The sequence below is a fragment of the Rana temporaria genome, chromosome 6 (genome assembly GCF_905171775.1).
Source record: "Rana temporaria chromosome 6, aRanTem1.1, whole genome shotgun sequence".
Classification (NCBI taxonomy): domain Eukaryota; kingdom Metazoa; phylum Chordata; class Amphibia; order Anura; family Ranidae; genus Rana; species Rana temporaria.
In genome coordinates, this window is record NC_053494.1 from 77291448 (window position 1) to 77313992 (window position 22545).

Sequence of the window (22545 nt, forward strand, 5' to 3'; positions counted from 1 at the left end):
GGCCTGCCCTCCAAGGCCACGGCGATCCTGGTCAGGCCCAGAGTGAGGGCTGCAGTATTGGCCTGAAGAGCCTGTGTGTTGTCCTGGACAGCCTGTGTCAGGGCAGTCACCTCAAGGGTCACGCCTGTTGTGGCGGCCTGCAGCTCACTGAAACAGTTGATGAATGCAACAGTATTTGTGCCAACGTCACTGACAGACTCCTTGATGGAGGCCAGGCTCTCCTCCATCTGGGCCAAAGTCCGGGTGACCTGACCCAGATGGCGGGTCTGAAGGGCCTGGTCCCTCTGCAGATTTGCAGGCAGGAACTCGGCCACCCCCCCTGGTCTTCTGGGTGGCCTTCCTGCCTGCAGTTGAGGCTTGTGGCCTGGGAGGAGGGGAGCCCCCTGGGGGGGCAGCCCTGTTGGGGGAGGAGTGGGAGGGACTACCCCTGATGGTGGCCTGACTGCTGTCAGCCACAAGGGAATCCTCATCCCAACACAGAATCACTTCTCGGGCAAGCTCCATCGGATCATCCTCAACCCCCCCTCATCCTCCTCCCCCTGAACCTCCTCCTGAGGTGAGGTGTGGCCACTCCCCTGCCCTGGGGACACCGGACTTTCTTGGGGCTCCTCAGCAGCCTGTTGTCCTGGGGGTGGTGCAGCCTGGCCTGATGGCCCAGCAACCTCCTGGCCTGATGGACCAGCAATCTCCTGGCCATCTGTGGAGGACACAAAACATACACAGGTTGGAGGATCCACACACTTGGCACATATTCCCTTCCCCCACCCACACATGCTACTCACCAGATGGAAATAAAAAAAAACGTACCTGTCCTCACAGGATCATCAGATTGAATGCCAGGCAGGCCCACCACTTGCTGGCTGTGGAAGCACCGGGCCACCGCAAGTTCCTCCTCAGTCCACCTTACGGTGCAGGGTGGACCTCCTCCAGTGCCCCTGGCATGGGCTGCTTGCTTGGCCATCTTCTCCCGGACCAGGCTCCTAACATCGTTGATCTTCTTCTGAATCCCACTGGGGGTCCTTGTCTCCCCCCCCCCCTCCGCATTGATCCGATCAGTAATCTCTTGGATTATTGCCCTCTTCCTGGCCGGGGGGACGTCCTGGCTGTCAGGGCCATGCAAAAATCTCCCAAATTGGGTGATCGCCCTGGCCAGCAACTGCTTCTCTCGCACCGAGAAGTTTAATTTTCTTCTCTTCGGTGCCATCTCACAACACAGCACTCAGCAACAGACACAAAATTCAAACAGAACAAACAAACACAGAAACACAGAACAGACAGCCAAAAAGACACAGAAGAGACATCCAAAAAGACACAGAAGAGACATCCAAAAAGACACAGAAGAGACAGCCAAAAAGACACAGAAGAGACAGCCAAAAAGACACAGAAGAGACAGCCAAAAAGACACAGAAGAGACAGCCAAAAAGACACAGAAGAGACAGCCAAAAAGACACAGAAGAGACAGCCAAAAAGACACAGAAGAGACAGCCAAAAAGACACAGAAGAGACAGCCAAAAAGACACAGAACAGACAGCCAAAAAGACACAGAACAGACAGCCAAAAAGATCAGACAGCAAAAAAACAAGCAGACAGCCAATACAAATTCAAACAAAAAACACAGAAGAAACAGACACAAAAAACACTCCGAAAATACACACACCTACTACAACCTCCTACTACAATAAATCTTTAATATAACACTACACTCACCAACAAACAGCCACAAACAACAGAGCAAAAGACACTTGCTTTAGGAAGGGAAACACAGGGATGTACTTTTTCAAGGGAAGTGTGTTTGTCTGGGGCTATTTAAGCACAGGGCGGTTCTCAAACCAAGTATGCTTGGCCTTTTTCCTATCTCGCTGATTGCGCCGAGCCGAGTTCTGCACATGCCCAGTGAGGTGCAGATTCATGCGCGCATGCGCAGTACGGCTGGCCCTTCATTTGCATGGGGTCACGGCTCATTTCAATGGAGCACGCCCACTTTCTTCCCACTTGCAATAACCCCGCCTTACGCCTCGGTATTTACATCGCGCTGGCGCAAATTTGGGCGCAAAAGCGCTGTGGATACGGCACTTACGTCACAAAATTAAGGCGCCCTAACTTAAATGATATACGTTTGGAGTAACTTAATTTGCGCCGCTCTACGTGAATCTGGCCCAGTGTTTCTAACCCTGACAGTTTTCCCCACTAAATGTTTTCCACTTCTTCATAATTTTTGCAGTAGAAATCCCATATATCTCTTCTCTATGCACTCCTGGCTTTCATAAGTCCACCCACATTTCTTTCCTAGAAATAACTAGCCTGTTTTTTTTCCTTATCTCCTGTCTTCTCTCCCACACTGCCTTTCTTCTCTGTAAAAGTTTATTTCTGCTTGTATTCTTCCTTTCTGGCCTTGACCTTATCTATACCCTGACCGGTTTTGGTTTAGTCTCCTATAGCTCGCCCAACTGCTTCATAAATCTTGCTGTTTAACCCCAGGCTTCCCGGCAAGGACAATAAAGGAGCCCTGAAATTAAAAGGTGCAAACTTAATCAGCTTAGAGTGCAGAGCAGACATGAAGGGTTCCATATCTGGACCCATCCATTCTGGAAACGTATTTAAGCCGGTTATACAGCCCATCTCACGTAACCTGGAAAAACCATCTCCTATTGATCTTCAGGTGTAGGTATTTCCATGGTCAGTAGGACTATTGCAGCCCTCAAAATTTGTACTCGCATCCTCGTATTTGGCGAGGAAATTTATGTGCAGTGCGAGTATGGACAGGGCTTCCCGTCACGCCGCTCACACTCACAGTGCGGCCAGTAAAATATCTGTATTCTTCTACACTACAGCTGCCGCGCCGTCCCGCACAGGCTAGCTGCAGAATGGACACCAGCGCCGCCCGGGACCGCCCCTCTCCACCTCCCACAGGCCAGTAGCATTTCCCACAACTGTACCAGCCGCCCGGGACCGCCCCTCTTCACCTCCCACAGTCCAGTAGCATTGCCTACCATGACCCCCCACAGTGGTCACCGCTGTATTTCACCTCTAAGGGGATGGGGGGTCTCTGCATGCGGTGCCACCCCCACCTGGCAAAAGACTCGAGTATGCCTCAGCTTCCGGGACAGACTATCTCATTGGCCCTGGTCCCATAGTTTCCACAACCTACTGCATGGATCCTATGTAAGTACTCAGGTGGGCTTTTTTGCCCTTCCTTGGGATCTGTTACCAATTGACAAACCTATTCATTACTTTCATTATATATTTTTTGTAGACAATTCCCAGCATCTGCCCCTGAAGAGTATTCATACACGAAACGCGTCGGGCAATTTGGATGCAGTTTTAGGTCCTCACTCCACCACTCATTTAGAATACCATCTACCCCATGAATTTTGTTTCAACTAATTTTAATATGCTCACCCCTTGTGTCCACGCTGTTCAGATGTTTTATGGTTGTGTATATATATATATATATGAGATTGTTTTTTTTTGTTTGTGTTACTATGCTATCTATACCACTGCGTGATGCCAAGTTAGAATGGGGGCAGGGGGACAGAATTGGAGGCATAGATGTGATATAATGGGGGGAGGGGGACGGAATTGGAGGCATAGGTATGATAAAATGGGGGCAGGGGGACAGAATTGGAGGCGTAGGTATGCTGGTGAGGGGAGGTTGGAAGACGAGGTGTGCTGGGGGGGGGGGGGGTCGTTAAAAGCACAGGTTTGCTGGGGGGCATTGGAGGCAGAGACATACTGGGAAGAGGGATTATAGGTATAGAGGTGTGCTGGGGGAGAAGTGATTGGAGTCATAGGTGTGATGGAGAAGGGAGACATTGGAGGAGGCGTTGCAGGTAGTGGTGTACTGGGGGAAGCTTTGCAGGTAGAGGTGTACTGGGGGAAGCGTTGCAGGTAGAGGTGTACTGAGGGAGGCATTGGAGGTAGAAGTGTACGGGGGAAGCGTTGGAGGTGTACTGGGGGCGGCGTTGCAGGTAAAAGTGTACGGGGTAGGCATTGCAGGTAGAGGTGTACTGCGGGAGGTGTTGCAGGTAGAGGTGTACTGCGGGAGGTGTTGCAGGTAGAGGTGTACTGCGGGAGGTGTTGCAGGTAGAGGTGTACTGCGGGAGGTGTTGCAGGTAGAGGTGTACTGCGGGAGGTGTTGCAGGTAGAGGTGTACTGCGGGAGGTGTTGCAGGTAGAGGTGTACTGCGGGAGGTGTTGCAGGTAGAGGTGTACTGCGGGAGGTGTTGCAGGTAGAGGTGTACTGCGGGAGGTGTTGCAGGTAGAGGTGTACTGCTGGAGGTGTTGCAGGTAGAGGTGTACTGCGGGAGGTGTTGCAGGTAGAGGTGTACTAGGGAAATTGTTGCAGGTAGAGGTGTACTGGGGAGGCGTTGGAGGTAGAGGAGTACTGGGGAGGTGTTGCAGGTAGAAGCGTACTGGGTGAGGCGTTGCAGGTAGAAGCGTACTGGAGGAGGCGTTGCAGGTAGAAGCGTACTGGAGGAGGCGTTGCAGGTAGAAGCGTACTGGGGGAGGCGTTGGAGGTAGAGGAGTTCTGAGGGAAGCGTTGGAGTTTGAATAAAAAATGTAACAGTGTTATTTCATGAGATCATTTACAAGCGCGTGTTTAAGGGGCGGGGCAAGGTAGGGTTTGGGTGGTGCAACAGGTGGCGAGTAACTATTAAGGCCTGGCTAGTAGCTCAGGACTTGAAATTTTGAGGCCTGACTAGTGTATACTCAGACTATTCCATCTCACAAGGTCTAACATTGAAAAATTCACACTAAACTCTCTGGCTTTTTGATTTGCCTGACGCAATTGTAGATCATTGGTTAACACTCCCTTAGCCACTGCTTGCTTACCTGACAAAACAACACTGTCAACCTCTTCATCCCACAAGCATAGGAGCCAACTCAATAGGGGCTCCCTGGATCTCTGTTTGTATTGTTTTGCCAGCTCGTGGAGATCAGTTTGTGTAAACTCCCCAACTTCTTAAAATTCCACATCTCTGGGGTTGCTATAATGCACCTCCCCATCTGCTATGTCCTCTCTATCATGTTGCATTTTCCTTTACTTAGTAATGAGAGGTCTGGCACGCTTTTTTTTCTTTCCCATTGGATAATCATCTTCAGAAACCTCAAACTCTATCTCCTCATCCTCACTATTATTTGAGGAGAGCACATCCTCACAATCCCAGTTTTGGGATGTGACAATGGCACGCACCATGGCTTTACGAACAGGTTTACAGCCCGTCCTTTTCTTTAACCACTTAAGGACCGCCTAACGCCGATATACTTCGGCAGAATGGCACCGCTGGGCACAATCACGTACTTGTACGTGACTGTATAAAGCCCAGCGGTGGGTCGCGGGTGCGCTACCGCGACCCGGTCCAAAGCTCCATGACCGTGGGACTCGCGGACCCGATCGCTGCTAGAGTCCCGCGATCGGTCCCCGGAGCTGAAGAATGGGGAGAGCCGTGTGTAAACATGGCTTCCCCGTTCTTCACTGTGGCGCTGTCATCAATTGTGTGTTCCCTAATATAGGAACGCACAATCAATGACGTCAGACCTACAGCCACACCCCCTACAGTTGTAAACACACATGAGGTCACACTTAACCCCTTCAGCGCCCCCTTGTGGTTAACTCCCAAACTGCAAATGTCATTTTCATAGTAAACGATGCATTTTAAATGCATTTTTTGCTGTGAAAATGACAATGGTCCCAAAAATGTGTCAAAATTGTACGAAATGTCGCAGTCACGAAAAAAATTGCTGATCGCCGCCATTAGTAGTAAAAAAAAAATAATAAAAATGCAATAAAACTATCCCCTATTTTGTAAACGTTATAAATTTTGTGCAAACCAATCGATAAACGCTTATTGCGATTTTTTTTTTTTTTTTTACCAAAAATAGGTAGAAGAATACGTATCGGCCTAAACTGAGGAAAACATTTTTTGATGTTTTTGGGGGATATTTTTTATTATAGCAAAAAGTAAAAAATATTGAATTTTTTTCAAAATTGTCGCTCTATTTTTGTTTATAGCGCAAAAAATAAAAACCGTAGAGGTGATAAAATACCACCAAAAGAAAGCTCTGTTTGTGGGAAAAAAAGGACACCAATTTTGTTTGGGAGCCACGTCGCACGACCGAGCAATTGTCAGTTAAAGCGACGCAGTGCCGAATTGCAAAAAGGGGCCTGGCCTTTTACCTGCATTTTGGTCCGGGTCTTAAGTGGTTAAGGCATTCCTTGATTTGGTCATGAGGGCTGCACACCGCTCTTGCAAATCATCAGTGCGATTAGCAGTTCAACGTACACACTCTGAATCTATAACAATCAAAATGCCTAGCAAACAGCCTATGGTGTGTAACAGTAAAAATACACAAACGTTACTTAACTCCAGTTACTGTGTTTGTGATCTCCAGTGACAATGAGACTCAGTTGGTAGTTGTTGGAGAATTGGGCAAAAGCATATTTTTCTTCAGTGGCTGATTACAGTCTTTTGGTGTTAAAGCATGATGAGCCCCTTCTAGCTTATGCCTGAAAATCCCCTTTCTGTCAGGCTTACCATGTTACCATAGTTATCAAACAGAAAACATACCTGTTTACTGTAGCTGTAGAGACAATGGACTGCTGAAACTGTCAACAGTTCCCACTGACAGCCTATGTATTCATTACCAAAACATTAGTTTGAGAAACGGACTCAAACAAACTCAAACAAAGCCTGTTTCTGTGAAAACGCGTCTGGAGAGGGGGGAAAAATATATATATATTAATATAATGTATACATACATATCAAACGCAACACATGGAGATACACAAAGACGCCTGCCTTCTTTCCTCTCCACAGAGGATCAGGCTATGGGGTTGAATGCCTTGGCTCACAAATGAGACTTCCCCCAATCTTGCACATTCCAACTGATCCTACGGGTACTAGCAAAGTTCATAGTTAACTTTATGAATACATTTTGAGGTTTTTATTGGATAGGTTTTATAGCAGAAAGTAAAAAAATCTGCCTTTTTTGTTTTATGTAATAAAAAATTCCAAATACCACAAAAAAGTTATATTTTTGTGAAAAAAATTATATAAATTTTGGTTTGGTACAAAGTTGAGCAATTACCAGGTAAAGTAGCACAGTGCGAAATGGCAAAAAACTGTCTGGTCATGAAGGGGGTAAAATCTTCTACAGCTTATTTGGTTAAGTAAGCACAAAAAAAAGCTCTACTTAGCTGAGGAAACTAATGCATTTAGTCACAATCAATGAGTAGCCATTAATTAATTCACTGCATATATGACTATTGAATCTTTATAATAAAATTAGTTTTTTTCTTTCTATTCCTTTATTTCAGTTAACAACCAACCAATGCTGCACTATATTAGAGATAAAACTGCTGTTCCATACTTTTCTAATTTGGTTTGGTTTATTGGAATCCATGTTATTGAACTTGATAAGTGTGTCCAGACAGATGAAGAGTAAGTAAATATAATTATTTATTTTAAATAATTATTCTGTGATGAAATAATTATATAATATATATTTGTATCCTGCACATGTAGCCTTTTATATACAATTTATTGGAAATACTTGTAAAACATGACACAATATATGATTTTGAAAGAGACTGGTGGTGTTTGGAGCTAGGTGTATATACAGTGAGGAAAATAAGTATTTGAACACCCTGCTATTTTGCAAGTTCTCCCACTTGGAAATCATGGAGGGGTCTGAAATTGTCATCGTAGGTGCATGTCCACTGTGAGAGACATAATCAAAAAAAAATTCCAGAAATCACAATTTATGATTTTTTAACTATTTATTTGTATGATACAGCTGCAAATAAGTATTTGAACACCTGTCTATCAGCTAGAATTCTGACCCTCAAAGACCTGTTAGTCTGCCTTTAAAATGTCCACCTCCACTCCATTTATTATCCTAAATTAGATGCACCTGTTTGAGGTCATTAGCTGCATAAAGACACCTGTCCACCCCATACAATCAGTAAGAATCCAACTACTAACATGGCCAAGACCAAAGAGCTGTCCAAAGACACTAGAGACAAAATTGTACACCTCCACAAGGCTGGAAGGGGCTACGGGGAAATTGCCAAGCAGCTTGGTGAAAAAAGGTCCACTGTTGGAGCAATCATTCGAAAATGGAAGAAGCTAAACATGACTGTCAATCTCCCTCGGACTGGGGCTCCATGCAAAATCTCACCTCGTGGGGTCTCAATGATCCTAAGAAAGGTGAGAAATCAGCCCAGAACTACACGGGAGGAGCTGGTCAATGACCTGAAAAGAACTGGGACCACCGTTTCCAAGGTTACTGTTGGTAATACACTAAGACGTCATGGTTTGAAATCATGCATGGCACGGAAGGTTCCCCTGCTTAAACCAGCACATGTCAAGGCCCGTCTTAAGTTTGCCAATGACCATTTGGATGATCCAGAGGAGTCATGGGAGAAAGTCATGTGGTCAGATGAGACCAAAATAGAACTTTTTGGGCATAATTCCACTAACCGTGTTTGGAGGAAGAAGAATGATGAGTACCATCCCAAGAACGCCATCCCTACTGTGAAGCATGGGGGAGGTAGCATCATGCTTTGGGGGTGTTTTTCTGCACATGGGACAGGGCGACTGCACTGTATTAAGGAGAGGATGACCGGGGCCATGTATTGCGAGATTTTGGGCAACAACCTCCTTCCCTCAGTTAGAGCTTTGAAGATGGGTCTTCCAACATGACAATGACCCGAAGCACACAGCCAGGATAACCAAGGAGTGGCTCTGTAAGAAGCATATCAAGGTTCTGGCGTGGCCTAGCCAGTCTCCAGACCTAAACCCAATAGAGAATCTTTGGAGGGAGCTCAAACTCCGTGTTTCTCAGCGACAGCCCAGAAACCTGACTGATCTAGAGAAGATCTGTGTGGAGGAGTGGGCCAAAATCCCTCCTCCAGTGTGTGCAAACCTGGTGAAAAACTACAAGAAACGTTTGACCGCTGTAATTGCAAACAAAGGCTACTGTACCAAATATTAACAATGATTTTCTCAGGTGTTCAAATACTTATTTGCAGCTGTATCATACAAATAAATAGTTAAAAAAATCATACATTGTGATTTCTGGATTTTTTTTTTTGATTATGTCTCTCGCAGTGGACATGCACCTATGATAACAATTTCAGACCCCTCCATGATTTCCAAGTGGGAGAACTTGCAAAATAGCAGGGTGTTCAAATACTTATTTTCCTCACTGTAACTGCCAACATCCAAAGAACAATACATATGGAGTGCAACAAAGTAAAAATGAAACCCCCTTGGACTTTAACAGTAGAAAATGTAGGTGAGTGAGCAAAATGCAATAGCACCGCCTTTTATTAGTGGGAATGCTTTAATAAGCATTCCCAGTATTGATATTCGTTTTTTATTATTCTTAATTAGTGGGAATGCTTAATAAGCATTGCCAGTGTTGATATTCGTTTTTTATTAGTGGGAATGCTTTAATAAGCATTCCCAGTATTAATATCCGTAAATGTATTAGTGGGAATGCTTTAATAAGCATTCCCAATATTGATATCCGTAAATGTATTATTATTAGTGGGAATGCTTTAATAAGCATTCCCAGTATTGATATCTGTAAATGTATTATTATTTTTATTCCGTACGTTTTTTGGCTCTGCGTAACTTCTGCATACTTTCGGCTATTGAGAGATTCAACTTTTAAAATGTTCATCTTGTTCAGCTAACGATGGGACTTCTTTAAGTTTTTTTGTACTATTTATACTTTTTAAAATATTAAGCTTTTAGACACTTTTTTTTTAACATTGAAGTCAATGAGAACATCCTTTTTACCGCTTAAAATCTCATGTGCTGCCAAAAGTTTCAGCTCCTTCATACTTTCACTTACAGACACTAAACAAACTTTAAAACGGTCACAAAATATTCAGCTATCCGGCTATGACTTTTCAGATTGATATCTTTTATAGTTTTTGTGAAAAAGCAATTTACGTTTAGTGATTTTTTCAGAAAATCACTAATCGATTATAATGTGTTCCTATGGAGCTGCTTTAGGCCCCTTTCACATTGAGGAGTTTTTCAGGCGGTACAGCGCTAAAAATAGCGCTGCTATCGCGCCTGAAAAACTCCTTCACTGCAGACTCAATGTGAAAGCCCTCGGGCTTTCACACTGAGGCGATGCGCTGGCGGGAGACAAAAAATCTCCTGTCAGCAGCATCTTTGGAGCGGTGAGAGGAGCGGCATGTATACCGCTCCTTCACCGCTCCTTCCCATTGAAAACAATGGGAAACCGCGGCAATACCGCCCGCAATGCGCCTCTATAGAGGCGCATTGCGGGCGGTATTAACTCTTTATCGGCCGCTAGCGGGGGTTAATACCGCACTGCTAGCGGCCGATAACCGCGGCAATTCCGGCGGTATAGCGCCACTATTTTTAGCGGCGTTATACCGCCACCGCAGCTCCCGCCCCAGTCTGAAAGGGGCCTTAGAGTGGGTCATGTGATCATTAGAGCACAGATCATTAAAAAAAATATTATCTTTAAAAAAGGGGGAACAAATTGCTCTCACGCCCACAAGATCTAATTGTCATAAATAATTTATATATCAAAACGTAGGTATTTGTGTCTGGTTTCAGGAAATGTGGTCAGTTTTGTAATAGGCATTTTACTTTGTTCCTGGAGCTTCTAAAGGACAAGAGTCCGAAATTTTCTCTCATTGACTGCAATGTTAAAAAGTCTTTAAAATGTTACTGTTACTCCAGGAACTAAAAGTCAAGTGCCTATCACAAAACTGACCACATTGCCTGAAACCAGACACAAATACCTACGTTTTGATATATAAATTGTGTATGACAAGTAGATCTTGTGGGCGTGAGAGCAATTTGTTCCCCCTTTTTTAAAGATATTTTTTTTTGATGATCTGTGCTGTAATGATCACATGACACACTCTAAATCATCCCCATAGGAACACATTATAATCGATAACATTTTCTGAAAAAATCACTAAACGTAAATTGCTTTTCACAAAAACTATAAAAGATATCAATCTGAAAAGTCATAGCCGGATAGCTGAATATTTTGTGACCGTTTTAAAGTTTGTTTGGTGTCTAAGTGAAAGTATGAAGGAGCTGAAACTTTTGGCAGCACGTGAGATTTTAAGCGGGAAAAAGGATGTTCTCATTGACTTCAATGTTAAAAAAAAGTGTCTAAAAGCTTAATATTTTAAAAAGTATAAATAGTACAAAAAAACTTGAAGTCCCATCGTTAGCTGAACGAGATGAACATTTTAAAAGTTGAATGGTCTCAATAGCTGAAAGTATGCAGAAGTTACGCAGAGCCAAATAACATACGGAATAATAAAATTAAGGACTAGAAAATGCATTTCCTGAGGAAAATGCGCGTGGGATTGCTGAATTGCTGAGCCCGCACCAAAGCCATTCACCATAACCACTACACTATCTTTAGGACACACAGCTCCTTTCTCTATCTGCAAAGTAGAGCGTGTCCTGACTTCCTGGTCGCCCCTCCCCCCTCAAGAGGTTTTCCCCCCCCCCCAGGTCAGTGAGGAGGAATATTGCACTGAGGTAAAGAAAGCTATTTAGGGAAAGAAATACCATTACAAATGCTTTTAATTCACAGACCAAATACATGAATTAAGCCTTCAAACAAAACTTAATAAATTCACAACCGTACATGCGATCGATACAGCGACTACACCGTTTGAAACACAAGGCTTTTGTGAACGCATCGATATGAAATTTATGTTGATAAACTTAAAAATGTGGCCATGTCAGCGATTTAGAAAAGAGTGTCTTTGTGCGTTTTGCAGGAACATTTTTTTGATTTTTTAACATGAGAGTCAATGACAGAAAATTTCAGGCACTTGTCCTTTAGAAGCTCCTGGAACTAAAAGTCAAATGCGTATCACAAAACTGATCACATTGCCTGAAACCAGACAAACACACCTACGTTTTAATATATAAATTGTGTATGACAAGTAGATCTTGTGGGCGTGAGAGCAATTTGTTCCCCCTTTTTTAAAGATAATTTTTTTTGTGGATGATCTGTGCTGTAATGGTCACATGACACACTCTAAAGCTGCTCCATAGAAACACATTATAACCGATAACATTTTCTGAAAAAATCGCTAAACGCAAATTGCGTTTTCACAAAAACCGTAAAAGATATCAATCTAAAAAGTCATTTTCGGATAGCTGAATATTTTGTGACAGCTTTAAAGTTTGTTTGGTGTCTGTAAGTGAAAGTATGAAGGAGAAGAAGCATTTGGCAACGGGTGTGATTTGAAGCAGGAAAGAGGATGTTCTCATTGACTTCAATGTTAAAAATAGTGTCTAAAAGCTTAATATTTTAAAAAGTATAAATAGTACAAAAAAACTTGAAGAAGTCCCATCGTTAGCTGAACGAGATGAACATTTTAATAGTTGAATGGTCTCAATAGCTGAAAGTATGCAGAAGTTACGCAGAGCCAAAAAACGTACGGAATAATAAAGGAGAAAAATAATAAAAAACGAATATCAATACTGGGAATGCTTATTAAAGCATTCCCACTAATAAATTTACGGATATCAATACTGGGAATGCTTATTAAAGCATTCCCGCTAATAATAAAAAACGAATATCAATACTAGGAATGCTTATTAAAGCATTCCCACTAATAAATTTACGGATATCAATACTGGGAATGCTTATTAAAGCCTTCCCACTAATAATAAAAAACGAATATCAATACTGGGAATGCTTATTAAAGCATTCCCACTAATAATAAAAAACTAATATCAATACTGGGAATGCTTATTAAAGCATTCCCACTAATAAATTTACGGATATCAATACTGGGAATGCTTATTAAGCATTCCCACTAATAAATTTACGGATATCAATACTGGGAATGCTTATTAAGCATTCCCACTAATAAATTTACGGATATCAATACTGGGAATGCTTATTAAAGCCTTCCCACTAATAATAAAAAACGAATATCAATACTGGGAATGCTTATTAAAGCATTCCCACTAATAATAAAAAACTAATATCAATACTGGGAATGCTTATTAAAGCATTCCCACTAATACATTTACGGATATCAATACTGGGAATGCTTATTAAGCATTCCCACTAATAAATTTATGGATATCAATACTGGGAATGCTTATTAAGCATTCCCACTAATAAAAAACGAATAACAATACTGGGAATGCTTATTAAAGCATTTCCACTAATAAAAAACGAATATCAATACTGGGAATGCTTATTAAAGCATTCCCACTAAAAAACGAATATCAATACTGGGAATGCTTATTAAAGCATTCCCACTAAATATCAATACTGGGAATGCTTATTAAAGCATTCCCACTAATTAAGAAGAAGAATAATAAATTTACGAATATCAATACTGGGAATGCTTATTAAAGCATTCCCACTAATAATAAAAAACGAATATCAATACTGGGAATGCTTATTAAAGCATTCCCACTAATAAAAAACTAATATCAATACTGGGAATGCATATTAAAGCATTCCCACTAAATATCAATACTAAGAATGCTTATTAAAGCATTCCCACTAATAATAAAAAACGAATATCAATACTGGAAATGCTTATTAAACCATTCCCACTAATTTACGGATATCAATACTGGGAATGCTTATTAACCACTTGCTTACTGGGCACATATACCCCCCTCCTGCCCAGGTGAAATTTCAGCTTTCGGCACTGCGTCGATTTAACTAATAATTGCGCGGTCGTGCGACGTGGCTCCCAAACAAAATTAACGTCCTTTTTTTCCCCACAAGTAGAGCTTTCTTTTGGTGGTTTTTGATCGCCTGTGCGTTTTTTTATTTTTAGCGCTATAAACAAAAAAGAGCGACAATTTTGAAAAAAATACAATATTTTTATCTCAGTTTAGGCCTATAAAAAGTTTTATCTCAGTTTAGGCCTATACGTATTCTTCTACATATTTTTGGTAAAAAAAAAAAAAAATTGCAATAAGCGACTGGTTTGCGCAAAAGTTATAGCGCCTACAAAATAGGGGACAGAATTATTTTTTATTAATATTTTTTTTTTTTTACTAGAAATGGCGGCGATCTGCGATTTTTATTGGGACTGCGACGTTATGGCGGACACATCAGACACTTTTGACACATTTTTGGCGCCATTTACATTTATACTGCGATCAGTGCTATAAATATGCACTAATTACAGTATAAATGTGACTGGCATTGAAGGGGTTAACACTAGGGGGTGAGGAAGGGGTCAAATGTATTCCCTGCATTGTGTTCTAACTGAAGGTGGAGGGGGGGTGACCGATCTATGTCCCTATGTACAAGGGACACAGATCGGTCTCCTCTCCAGAGACAGGACGCTGTCTCTGTGTAAAACGGCAATGAGAGATGATCTCATATGTTTACATATGAGAGCACTGCGTCGCTTTAACTGACTATTTAACTGACGTGCGACGTGGCTCCCAAACAAAATTGACGTCCTTTTTTTCCCACAAATAGAGCTTTCTTTTGGTGGTATTTGATCACCTCTGCGGTTTTTTATTTTTTGCGCTATAAACAAAAATAGAGCGCCAATTTTGAAAAAAAAAATATATTTTTACTTGTTGCTATAATAAATAGCTCAATTTAAAAAAAAAAAAAAAAAATGTATCCTCAGTCTAGGCCGATACGTATTCTACATATTTACTAGTAATGGCGGCGATCTGCGATTTTTATTGCAGCTGCGACATTATTGCGGTCACATCGGACACTTTTGACACATTTTTGGCCCCATTCACATTTATACTGCAATCAGTGCTATAACTATGCACTAATTACTATATAAATGTGACTGGCAGGGAAGGGGTTAACACTAGGGGGTGAGGATGGGGTTAAATGTATTCCCTATATAGTGTTCTAACTGTGGGGGAAGGGGGGGTGACTGGGGGAGGTGACCGATCTGTGTCTCTATGTACAAGAGACACAGATCGGTCTCCTCTCTCCCTGACAGAACCGCTGTCTGCGAGAGCCGGCAATGAGAAATGATCTCATATGTAAACATATGAGATCATCTCTCATTGGCCGCACAGATCGCCTAGTAAACGACCACTCCGATTGGCCGTTCACGGCGATCTGTGATTGGCTGTGTCCAAGTGACATGGCCAGCACAGAAGTTCCCCGCTGCGCGCTTGGGAGCGCGCGCGGGGAATGTGGAAAGGGGCGGCCGTAAAAACACGGCGCCCCAGAGAAGTAGAACCACCCTGCGGCCGTATATAGTCATACGGCCGTCGGGAAGTGGTTAAATCTCTGACATGCCCACATTTTTAAGTTTATCAACATAAATTTTATACCGATTCGTTCACAAAAGCCTTGTGTTTCAAACTGTGAAGTCACTGTTTCGATAGCATGTACGGTTGTGGATTTTTTAAAGTTTATTTGAAGGCTTCAATAACTCATTTGGTGTGTGGATTAAAGCGTTTCTAATGGTATTTTGTTTCCCTAAATAGCTTCCTTTACCTCAGTGCAGTCCTCCTCCCTTACCTCATGTGGAGAAAGCCTCTTGAGGGGGGAGGGGCGACCAGGCAAGTCAGTACACTCTATATTGCAGATAGAGAAAGGAGCTATGTGATATTAGACGTCCTGCTCACCCCCTCCCCCCTCAAGAGGCTTTCTCCACACCATGGAGAATGCCTCGCATTACTGTGTGTAGTTACAGACAGAAGAACAGGAAGTGAGGATTTCTCAGAAGAAAAAAGGACATTTAAAAGCAAAATGGAAGGATGAGGTAAGTGAAGGAAGACTGCACTAAGGTAAAGGAAGCTATTTAGGGAAAAGTATTTTACCTTTACAAGACCTTTAATGATCAAAGAGAGGCTTTATAAGTACTGAAGAAACACTGCTTGTATGTTCTTAAGATAGTGTAGTGGTTATGGTGAATGGCTTTGGTGCGGGCTCAGCAATTCAGCTATTCAGCATTCCCACGCATTTTCCTCAGGAAATGCATTTTCTAGTTAGTAGAAATATTAAAACAAGGGCTAAATAGGCCCAGAGACAGTTTACATAATAACATACATATAAATCAAGACTTGATCCAAATGTGTGTGTTTGTGTATATATTGTGTGTTTGTGTATATATTGTAAGATTGGGGTGATCAGACTCCAGCGGTAGGTGCATTTTTTAGTGAGTACGCCAGTTCAGAACGGAATTTTTAAGGGCCTGGTAGCCCACTTTTTATTTAAAAGCACAAAAAAGTTCACAAATACATCAGTAGCCCTCAAAGGGGGTTCCGCCATTACTGTATCTTGCATACTCAACACTTTAGCCTCCTGGCTTTCATTCTTGCCGTCTGGCTGTTTCAGGCCTTTAGCCTAGGCCCAGTTGACTTGAGTTAAGCTCTCTCCTAGCTTACTCCTGATTAGCGCCTTGCTGCTCAATCACCAATGACATCTGCCTCCTGCAAAATGCATACTCTGGACTCTGCATGCAGCGTCTGACTCCTCTCAGATGGATGGGAGTCCACCTGACTCCAAGGCACAGACTTCCTGTCTGTTTGGTGGGGCCCTGAGCCATAGTCAGGTCAGAACTAAATAGCCCAACACAGCTGTGCAATTAGCGTACCTTTCTCTTCAAAATTTGGCGTAAATCAACAATCTCTAAGGTCACACAGGGTCCCACACCACAATATATATATATATATATATATATATATATATATATATATATCATCACAAGTATTTCAAATTAAGTGCACCCTGATTCCTGCCAGAAGAGGAACTATGGTTAATACATATGAGTTGCTGGATTCTTTCCCAACATGTTTCAAAACGTTATTCCTTCTTCAGGGGGGGGGGGTGAGAACTATTATCTTTTTAAAATGGAAATACAGTAGTAATATGTCGATAGGTAAGATGCAAACAAATGCATCGGTGGAGGAGAAAGGCAGAGGATGGGCGGCCCCCTGAGGCAGTGATGCGCGGCCCCTCCCAGAGGCGGCACAGCGTCCGATGCTCAGCCTTGCTGCAATGCAGCAGTGAGGGCGGAATTTAGCCCCTTCAAGGAGCATGGGGTGCCAAACCCTGAGGAGAAGAGGGTATCTCGCCTCCAGTCAAGATCCAGCTAGTCCCTGACAACATGGGAGCCCACACGTCGGGTGGCACAAGGTTCAACTCCAGCAACTGATCCTACACTGCCCCCTCCCCCAGTGGTGGGGGGAAATGGTTTACACATATCAGCCCAACCTGTACAATGATATAAATGTAAAGAACAAAAAAGCAGAAATAACAGACAGACAAAAACACAAATCACAAAAAATTATAAAAAAATAGGGATATGGGAAAAACCGTAAATATGCAAATGAAAAAGGCATAAGAAAAAAATTATTCTTCAAATTTAAATCATAGGTGTTGATCCTTTCAATGAATACATTAAGGAGAAAATCCGATCTATCTCATAATACAAACATGTCTTCTATATATCGATACCTAGCTAGTACATGGTCCACATGCATAGAAAGGGCTTCATCGGATAAGTGTACATTCCCACTCCCCCAGGTACAGATTGGCATAAGCCAGGGGGCGCAACACATCCCCATGGCTACACCCTGTACCTGGAGGAAGTGGGAATTGTTAAATGAAAATACTTTTGTCTTAGGATAAATTTGAGGGCAAGTAGGATAAATTAGTTGGATCTTTCAATCACCCGGTGACATGCATACATATCCTGAAGTCCCTCCACAGAGAAAATGAGCCTCTTACCAGATGGCAAGTAACCAGAGCAGTTGGCTATAGCCCAGCCACGGCCTTTAGGTTCCCCTGGGATCACAGGTAAAAAGCCAGCAGCGTCACAACCGTTTTGAAATTAATCGCTCCAATGCAGGAATTGTATAAAAGAAAAAAGAAAGGACGCATATAGCGTAATACCGTTGGGTAACAGAATTTAATAATTCCTCCCGAGCGTGGTGACGTCACTGGCGTAGCCTCCCACCACCACGCTCGGGAGGAGGGCTCCTGTATGCCGGCCGGCATTTTACATTTTAAACACCTGCTGTTTTTATTTCATTGTGCTGTAAGTACATTACTTTTTATTAAATTCTGTTACCCAACGGTATTACGCTATACGCGTCCTTTCTTTTATACAATTCCTGCATTGGAGCGATTGATTTCAAAACGGTAGTGACGCTGCTGGCTTTTTACCTGTGATCCCTGGGGAACCTAAAGGCCGTGGCTGGGCTATAGCCAACTGCTCTGGTTACTTGCCATCTGGTAAGAGGCTCATTTTCTCGGTGAAGGGACTTCACAATATGTATGCATGTCACCGGGTGATTGAAAGATCCATCTTTTCAGCACTAAGCAACACCTTAAGGAACCAATGTCTTTGAATGTTTTGAAAATTACATCAGTAGCCTCTGCATATGAGCATAAGGACTTTTTTGGACTTCCTGCTAATCTCTGCTTTTTTTAAGTAGGGGGTTTATTATTAATTTTTATTTGGCGCAGTTTTTTGTTTTTTATGTTTATTGTGTACTTCGCACGTTAGCTGCTGCCTTAAGATCACTGTGTTGTATCACAGTTTTTTGTTTTTCCCAGGATAAATTAGTTGTACTGGTACTTTTGATGTCCTGTATCATGAGGAATTGTACTATAGAGAGCTTCAACATCTATGGAAACAAGATAGGTGTGTTTACATGGATTACCTCAACCAGTTATAGCAGATGGATTGTGTCATGTACATAGGATAGCAGGCCGAGTATAAAAGAGGTGGCTGATAACCAATCGGCTGAGATTCTTTTTCATTCCACCTCGGGCCAGATATAATAGGCCTGCCAGGTGGGTTAAGAGTGTTTTTATGCAATTTAGGGAAAGCAGCCTGCAGCTGCATAGAATGCATTAAGATAAGAAACCACCTACCGTTACAACCCAAGTAATCAAGTGCCTTGAGATCCTTGCTAGTTTGACCGGGTAATAGTTTACATATGAAAAAGTGGACGTCTATGATGGTTCCAAATTTGTCCAGGCGGAGAGTCTAGGCAGAAAGTAAGGCCATGAGCAAGGGGTCAAATGCGTAGGATTATTCACAACATTTTAACAAGGTTTCCCTGAATTGGATTTCTGTGACTTTGTGGTGTTCAAATGTGTGTCTGTGTATTCCCTTGTTCCTTTTTTGTTCTTTTCATTTATATTCTTGTACAAGTTGGGCTGCAGGATCAGTTGCTGTGCTGAACCTTGTGCCACCTGGCGTGTGGGCTCCCGTGTTGATGGGGACTAGGTGGATCCCGACTGGAGGTGATTTACCCCCTTCTCCTCAGGGTTTGGCACCCCAGCCCGTTACGGGGGCTTATTTTCACCCTCACTGCTCCACCTCTGGGTGGGACCATGCGTCACTGCCTTTCTCCGCCGCCCGTGGTGGAGTTATTTGATGCCACGTCCAGCACAGATGCGGGCATTGATTAGCCTCCTTTTAAGGGGTTTACACATATAAACCCCTGCCACCTCTGGGTCAGCCTCGGTTGTAGGCTCCCCTAGGCTCTGGACACAGTGTCAATGCCACCAGCACATGGTAAATACAATGTGGCTTCCTCTATGTAGGTCTATCATACCTCCCGAACCATTATTATTATTATTATAATACAGGATTTATATTGCACCAATAGTTTTCACAGCGCTTTACAACATGAGACCGACATGGCAGTACTGAAATTAGAGCGCCCTGCTCGTTGGAGCTTACAATCTAGACCAGGGATATGCAATTAGCGGACCTCCAGATGTTGCAAAACTACAAGTCCCATCATGCCTCTGACTCTGGGTGTCATGCTTGTGGCTGTCAGAGTCTTGCTATGCCTCATGGGAATCGTAGTTCTGCAACAGCTGGAGGTCCGCTAATTGCATAACCCCGATCTAGACCATCATGAATATGTCTGCCAACATATATGTCTGTTTCAATACATGACTCCCAGCCTTTAGTATCCATCCCTGGCTCTGTGTGTCTTTTGTATCTACTGACTTTATAATGTCATCTTTGGTGTATAACCCTTTTTGCTGCCTATATTCTGCATGATGCATTCTGTGTTACTATATTTACTTTAGATATCTTTCCCTACGTATCCTGCGCTGGTAGGTTATCTATGGGTGGTCCTTGGGGCTACATGGTGTCCCGCTACGTTGTCCGCTGCCCTGCCCTGGGGGATAGATGCACCTGTCGGCTCCATCTATTTGTATCTGACCTATTCATGTACAACTATATTTGGATTTTAGAAAGGATCTAGTACTCAAACCTCCCCTGAAGGAATACATTTCTGAAACATGTTGGGAAATAATCCAGCAACTCATATGGACTGACCATAGTTCCTCTTTGGCAGTACCCAGGGTGCACTTCATTTATTTTGAGTACTTGTATAAACATTTGGATCAAGTCTCATGCATTCCTTTGCCATGACCAATATGTATATTATTATGTAAACTGTCTCTGGGCCTACTTAGCCCTTGTATTTGATCTTAATATTTGTACTAATAAAAGTGCCACTGTTGCCTTTTACGCATTTATGCTCTCACCTACATTTTCTGCTGTTAACGTCCAAGGGGGTCAATCCCCCTGCTGCACTTTAGTGCACTCCATATGTAATATATGGTTTTATTTTAGAATGTCAAAAAGGGGGAGCTTTGAACTTCTCCCAAGATAAATTTTGCCTTGCTTTCTTTCCAGAGATCTTGCCAAAATTTCTGTCCACCTGGGAATTTTGGATGTTCCCACTGACCTTTAGAGTTTATTTAATGACCTATGACTTAATATAAAGATCCCCAATATTCTGGATATCCCCTTTAGCAGCCAATGTTCAACTGGGCTGTCACACCCTGGCCTGCAGTGTTCATTACCTTCTTCCCCAATCCGGCGATCTTAGTTGTGCAGCCCTTTCTGGTTCTGCGCAAACTTTGCAAAGCAAACCTTTGTTTAGCTCCACTTCTTACTGTGCATCAGTGCCGTTGTCCTATTCATTTTCATGGGCACTATGAAAACAGCCATCCCATATCAATGAACAGGGCATATATGCAGTATGAAGAGTAGGCACGGTGGTTTACTTTGCTAAGACTGCTGGATTGGGGGAAAAGTGTATACATTAACCAGTGGGCTGATTTCTGGGGATGAGAGAAACATCCATTGCTGAACTTTTTGGGGGGTATTTTCTGTTGGTCCAAAAATAAACCTACAGATCAGGGGGTTCTGCCTTGCTTCAATTTTTTTTTTACGTGATAGTGACTCAAAGTATTTAAGTCAGAGGATCAGCATGACACCCAGGCACTTACCATGGTATTAAACCTAAAAATCATAGCTTCATTATATTATAGTTTACAAATTCTTTGTGCTGGCTGCATTATTTTTCTTTTTTTAGGCTTTCTTTCCTTTATTGCCACCTGATAATCTGGCCAGTAAGTCTTTTATTTTTCAACAGAATGAGCTGTTCTTCAAATGTACCAGGGGTTCTTACAAGGATCAGCTTTTATTTAATGTAAAAACCTTTATCCCAAAAGGAAAAACAGTGTTGCTGTGATTAAAAAGTGCGAGCTGGAGTTTGGCTTTGGTTTTGTTAGTGTATATAAATCTGCTAGTACATTTTAACACTACCCTTCCTCAATATTACAATGCTGATGTCCTAGGGTGTCTCTGTTGCTTCTTCACCCAGAGCGTAGGCACCCTAATACAGGAGGATTATTACTGGCCAGAGGAGCAGGTAAAACGGAAGAAAAAAAAGCCTAAAAAAGACAACTAATGTAGCTGCCACATCTAAGGATTGGTAAACTGCAATATACATATTTTTTGTTTTGGGGTTAATACTGCTTTAACATTTTCAAATAGAATTCAGCTCTAGCAATACACTGAAGAAATGGTGAAGGTGTTTGGTGTGTCCTCTGTTAGATACGGCAACTCATCCCAATTATGGTAACAAAGTAAGGAGGATTATTACGGTGCCTTACAGAAAAGTATAATAAAGACAATTATTTAAAAGAAGACTATTTTATTACAGCCAATTAATTCATTAACGGACAAAGTTCATGTGGGATATACATTGATGGATAAATTACACAATTTCCCAACATGTTTCGCCAAGTTGTTGGCTTCTTCAGGGGTGTGAAAATTCATATATTATACAATGTAATCTAGAAGAAAAATAACATAATAATCAATGTAGAGCTGGACAATCAACAACGATGACTGAGAAAAAGAGAGCTCCCAAAAAGTAGGCACCACAAATATTCCAAGCGCATATATCAATCACACCTACCCACAGAAACGCAGATCTGGTCAAGCAATATGCCCCAGGTACAACAGGCGGACACCAACCCAAAGCATGGCTGCAGGGGACTGTAATATAAACTAAAGATACAGCAGAATTAATCAGTTAATTGAGAATTAATTGCCATAAATATAATTATCATGGCCACAAATTAATCCCCACATATAGGGCTACACATAGCCTCTAATGCATATCTTTATTTAAAGTACTACATCAAAAATAGGGGGGGGGCAACTAAACTGCCATAATGCACATAGTTGATGGTATTGGCAGGTAGATAAATCTAA

The 22545-nt window shown here is 42.4% G+C and overlaps 1 protein-coding gene across 13 annotated transcripts in view; it reads left to right on the forward strand.

The window, feature by feature from the left end:
* Positions 1 to 22545, forward strand: part of CLEC16A (C-type lectin domain containing 16A) — a 1403906-nt gene that overhangs the window by 291474 nt on the left and 1089887 nt on the right. For all 13 annotated transcript variants that reach the window (XM_040358542.1, XM_040358539.1, XM_040358533.1 and 10 more), the window contains one exon: positions 7318 to 7441. In XM_040358542.1, the coding sequence (XP_040214476.1) occupies positions 7318 to 7441 (124 nt within the window). The remainder of the gene's footprint in view (positions 1 to 7317; positions 7442 to 22545) is intronic.